Source organism: Fukomys damarensis, unplaced genomic scaffold (genome assembly GCF_012274545.1).
Source record: "Fukomys damarensis isolate Sample0158 unplaced genomic scaffold, DMR_v1.0_HiC HiC_scaffold_13, whole genome shotgun sequence".
In the NCBI taxonomy this organism is placed as follows: domain Eukaryota; kingdom Metazoa; phylum Chordata; class Mammalia; order Rodentia; family Bathyergidae; genus Fukomys; species Fukomys damarensis.
This window is the reverse complement of record NW_022900925.1, coordinates 10,136,106-10,141,226: the sequence shown is the minus strand read 5'-3', so window position 1 is coordinate 10,141,226 and position 5,121 is coordinate 10,136,106. Positions and strand designations below refer to the sequence as shown.

At 48.5% G+C, this 5,121-nt stretch overlaps 1 protein-coding gene across 4 annotated transcripts in view; it reads left to right on the top strand.

Moving 5' to 3' along the window:
- The window catches only part of Tmem95 (transmembrane protein 95), a 2,061-nt gene extending 1,013 nt beyond the window's left edge, over window positions 1-1,048 (top strand). For 2 of the 4 annotated variants that reach the window (XM_010614832.3, XM_010614831.2), the window contains 2 exons: window positions 64-144; window positions 480-1,048. In XM_010614832.3, coding sequence (XP_010613134.1) covers window positions 64-144; window positions 480-736 — 338 coding nt within the window. In that variant the 3' untranslated portion in view covers window positions 737-1,048. Of the gene's footprint in view, window positions 1-63; window positions 145-245; window positions 344-479 lie in introns of all 4 variants that reach the window. The other 2 variants (XM_010614833.3, XM_010614834.2) reach the window with 2 other exon arrangements.
- The last annotated feature ends 4,073 nt before the right edge of the window (window positions 1,049-5,121 follow it).

Below are 5,121 nucleotides of genomic sequence, written 5' to 3'. Positions count from 1 at the left end.
GGGCGGGGGGTGGGTGGAAGCCTTGGTTTCCCCCGCCAGCGCTGCTCCTGCTGTCTCCTGCAGGGGGCAGCACTACTCTGTACAACTGCTCCACCTGTGAGGGCACCAAGGCGTCCTGTTGGCCCCGAAAACGCTGCCTCCCAGGTGCTTATGCCCCACCCCGGCCCCGTTCCTCCCAGATCCCTGAGCCTTTCGCTCCGCACCTTCCCGTGCGTGGTCCCCAGGCTCATCCACAGCCTTCTGAGGTCCCTGCAGGAAGTCACGATCTGTGGGAAGCCAGGATTCTGCTTTTGTCTGTCTTCGGAGCTGTCCTGCTTCTGGGTGCTCTGAGCCTCCTGGTGGAGTGAGTTGCGGGATGGAGGGCAGGAAATGGCCTTTCCGCCTCCTGCCCTACCCATTATATTCCAATGCCACTTTCTGCCCTTTCTCCCAGCCAGCCTCCTTGACTTTAGCTAGCCTCCCATCCTCTCTTTCCTCAGAAACCATCACCTCCAGGCAGAAGGTGACTTGTGAAGATGCTGACAACTTCCCCTCCTCCAGTTCTAAGGAGTGTGTACCCACAATTTCCACATCCTTTGGGGGACTCAGCCATTCCTTAATCCCATTTCCAAAGACCCAATCTTCCAGACCCTACAACCTAGATGTTCCAAGACCAATTCCAGCATCAGATGGCCTCCAGAAATCCAGGCACCCACATCTGGAAAGTTTCTGCCCCACTGGCCCTCGACCAATCTGACAGGGCAGTGGGCCATGCCAGGAAATTATCTACAGAAGGAAAGAATCCCCTGCACGCACCTCCCCCATCCCACACCCCCTCTGCCCATTCCCGGAAAGCAGGGCCTGTCTACCCCAGAACTGCCTCTGGGCCTTCCCATGACTGATTGGGAATCCGGGAATAAGAGTTCTGGAAAACTCCCTCCTTCTAGGGTGAGACCACATCAGTCAGCCCACTGGCACGCTGTCTGTCCATTGTATTAACACTGTGCAGCCCTGGCCTCCTACAGAGGCCTCCCTCCTGCAGGGCCCGAGTAAAACTGCTGTTCAATGCCTCCAATTCTGCTTGGCCTCTGCACTGGGGAGGGCAGAGGAGGGACTGGAGGCTCTCGGTGTGGGGCAAGGATTTGAACTGGGGGTGATTTAGCACCCTGGTAGACATTTAGCAATATCTGGAAACATTTTGTATTGTTTTGATTGGGAGACTGTACTAGTGAGTAGTGAGTAGAGAAAATGGGGTGCTGTTGACATTCTATAGTGCACAGGAAGTCCTCACAACAGAAAATTAACCTGCCCAAACCAGGTGTGGTGGTGTATACCTGTAATCCCAACATTTGGGAGGCTGAGGCAGGAGGATTACCATGAATTCAAGGCCAGTCTAGGTTACATATGAGTTCAAGGCCAACTCGAACTATATAGCAAGACCCTGTCTCAAAAAGAAAAATAATTAACCTGCCCAAATGTCAACAGTTCATAGTCAGAAACCCTGGTGTTGGTCCTCTGTACATCGAGAGTTTTTGGTTTGCGGGATTGGAGATGGAACATGAAAAAAAGGTTTGTCCTCAACCACAAGTCTCAGTTCAGGCACCTGGCCCTCACCTAGCCTAGAATTCTTAAAACTAGCTACCTGGAAGGGCCAGGGATTTAGCTCAGCGGTTCAGTGGTCTGCCTTGCAAGCGCAAGGACCCAAGTTCAATCCCCAGTACCAAAACAAAACAAAACTAGCTACCTGGAGGCTCCCAAACAAGTGTTTTCAATCAGCTGCACATTGTAGTCTCCTAGGCAGCTTTAAAATTACTCATGCTTGGGCCCTACCTTCAGAATCAGTACTAAGTGGTCTTAGTTAATGTTGCCTGCAGCAGAACCACTATCTTTGGGGTGTGCATAAAGTCCTTGTGGATGGAGAAAGGACCTCTTACCCTTCCATTAGATGACCTCCCTTTCTGTTTTACACGTGCTGGCCCAATCCATTTTATGTATGAAATATGAGACCCAGATCACACAGGATCATACATTCATACTTATTCATTTAATCGACAAATAACAAGGCATAGTCACTGCCCAACACAAGATGAAAAGCTCACTTCCTGATTGCCCAGGCAGCACAGCTCCTCTGGACTGCAGGAGCTGCCTTGTGTCTTTCCATGATGTCCGCCTTCCGGGCTCAACATTTTGAAATTGTTCTGAGTTTCATACCCACATTCAGTTAGACTGACAGTCCCTGAAGGATCTCTGTCTGTCTGCTTCCCCTGCCCCTGGTCCCCAACCCATCCTGAACCCTTTTCAGTGGAATTCTGTCCCCCAGATGTACCACCTGACCCCGTGTGCTCCCTTTAAATACCTGTCCCCCTCAGCGGCCACACTGGTCCTCTGAAAACCACACAGCGCACAACCTCCTGCCTAGGATCATATAATGACTATGAATTTGGGCTTTGGAGTTGAGGTGTTTGGTTTCAGATCCCAGCTGTCTCTTACTGGACCTTGCACAACTTGTTTAATCTCTCAGAGCAAGTTTTCTTGTTTGTTTGTTTGTTTGTTTGTTGTGCTGGGGATCAAATTCAGATTTTTGTAGGCAAGCACTCTACCACTGAGCTACAGAGCCTCAGCTCCAGGGTAACTTCACCTCCCACCATGGCGCTGGAAGTGGAACCCAAGTTCTTGCACGTGTTAGGCAAGCACTGTACTGTATCACTGAGCTACGTTCCAACCTTTTGTTAATTTTTGTTTTGAGATAGGATTTTGCAGAGTTGCAAAATCGCCATCCTTCTGCCTCAGCCTCCAAATTAGCTGGGATTACCAAGCGTGTACCACTATGCCTAGCCTGTTATTTTATGTGCAGAAAATATATTTCTTTGATTCTATGGCCTTTTTTTACATTCTTTGTTTTCTTTTAGTTTTTTGCTTTGTTTTGGTTTTTGAAGTGTGTGTGTGTGTGTGTGTGTGTGTGTGTGTGTGCGTGTTGAGGCACAGTTTTACTACATAGTTCAGGCAGAACTTGAACTGACCTCCAACACATGGTGATCCTCCTGCCTCAGCCTCCTGAGTGCTGGGATTATAGGTGAGCACTGCCACTCCTGGTTTCTCTTGGGTTCTAAAATTTTTTTAATTAAAATTTTTATTTATTTATTTATTTCCCAGTACTGGGAATCAAACTCAGTACCTTGTGCTTGTAAGGCTGGCATAAGCACCACTGGGCTAAATCCCCAGCCCCTCTTTCTCTCTCCTTTTTTTTTTTTTTTGGTTCTTGTTATTGTTTTGCAGAGGGGGGTTTGTACCAGGGATCAAACTCAGGACCTTGCACGGGCGAGGCAGGTATGGCAGCACTGAGCTAAATCCCTGGCCTTCTCTTAGCTTTTGAGACAGGGTCTCATTATGTAGCTCAGGCTGGCCTTGAATTCATGGCAATCCTCCTGCCTCAGCCTCCCAAGAGCTGGGATTATGGGTGTGTGCCACCACACCTGGCTCTTCTTGCATTTTAATATCTCTAAAGTCCGAATGCATTTTAAATTGAAAGTATGACATAACTGGTGAGTATTTTTTTCTTTGCAATACACAGAATAATGGTATGTCCTACAAATGATATCCTAAATTGATGAAATGTAGTAGTATTTGCCTTACACAATTGTTATAAAGTCCAAATAAATTAATATAAAATGCTTGGGACTGGGCATGACATAAAATGGGAGTTCCTTAAGTATTAGCCATCATCTCTTGCTCAAAGACCTTCCCCACCTCCTCCTTGCCTACAGAATGTAGACCTGGTGTCTCTTTTTGTTTGTTTGTTTTTTGAGATAGGGTCTCACTATGTGGTTGAAACTGACCTGGAACTCACTGTGTAGCCCAGGCTAGTCTCGAACTCACAGCAATCCTCCTGCCTCAGCCTCCCGAGTGCTGGGATTACAGGGGTGCGCCACCTGGTGTCTCTTTACCCTAACACTCAATGCTCTCCATCAGCAGCTCGCATGTGACTTATCCATGCCTCAGTCTAGAGCTGAACAAACACAGATCTAACTGGAACTCCACTCAAATGCCCATGGGCATGTCAGACTCCGTGTGTCCAAACAGCCCTCCCTCCCTCACTGCTCTTGTGATCTTCTCAAGCCTCACGGCAGAGCCAACTGTATTATGCACATTCTCTTCCTTTCTCTTCCTAGGATGTCCACAAGCCCACTTCTCATCAGTGACCAAGTGTTCTACCTTTGTCATTTTTCTTGGAATCTGGTTCCCAGGTGTCCCTGGAACTTTCTCTCTTAGCACTGTTCACCTTGTCCCACTTCTACAGCCACACTGACTCACTTGAGTTGTTTCTCTTTGCCTTTGCCCAAACTTGTCCCTCCACCCAAGATGCCCTTTTGATTTGGCTCAGACATTATCTCTTCTGCGAAACAACTTCTGAGCCCCTGGAACAGAGTAGTGTCCCTTCTCCATGCAGGTCTCAGCAGGGGCGCCTGTCACATCAAAGTGGCAGTGTTTCTTTGCCACCCTCCCTCTAGGAAACCACTGCCCAGTAGTTTGGTGGCTTTGTTTCCACTGTGCCTGGTACATGTAGACACCAGGGAACATGGTCCTGGGGATGCATGTTGTCTTCAGCAGGTGGTCTTTGTAGTTTTTTTCCACTTTTTCTTTTGTGGTGCAGGGATCGAACCCAGGCCTTCATGCATACTGGGTGCTCTACCACTGGAATACACTCCCATTTTCTGTGTTTCTATCTGTGCACATAACATCAACCTACTGGAGAAGGGCGTGGTGGCACACACCTGTAATCCCTGCACTTGGGAGGCTGAGGCAGGAGAACTGCCATGAGTTGGAGGCCAGCCTGGGCTACATAGTGAATTCAAGGCCAACCTGAGCTACAGCGTGAGCCTCTGTCTCAAAAAAAAAAGAAAAAGAAAAAGAGACCCAGCTTCAGAAAGAGTCCCCATAGAAAGGTTCCAGGCAGAGGCCAGGGCCCACTCCCAGACACTTGCATGATGTTCCCCCCATAACTGTCAGTAATCCCCAGACCTTCAATTTCCAAATAAGGACCCAGATGTCTCAGAGCGGTGACAAACCATCCCCACTGTGCTATCGGAATTCCTGGCTCACAAACTCCAGGTATGGAATGAAATTGTTTTATGCCACTAAGTG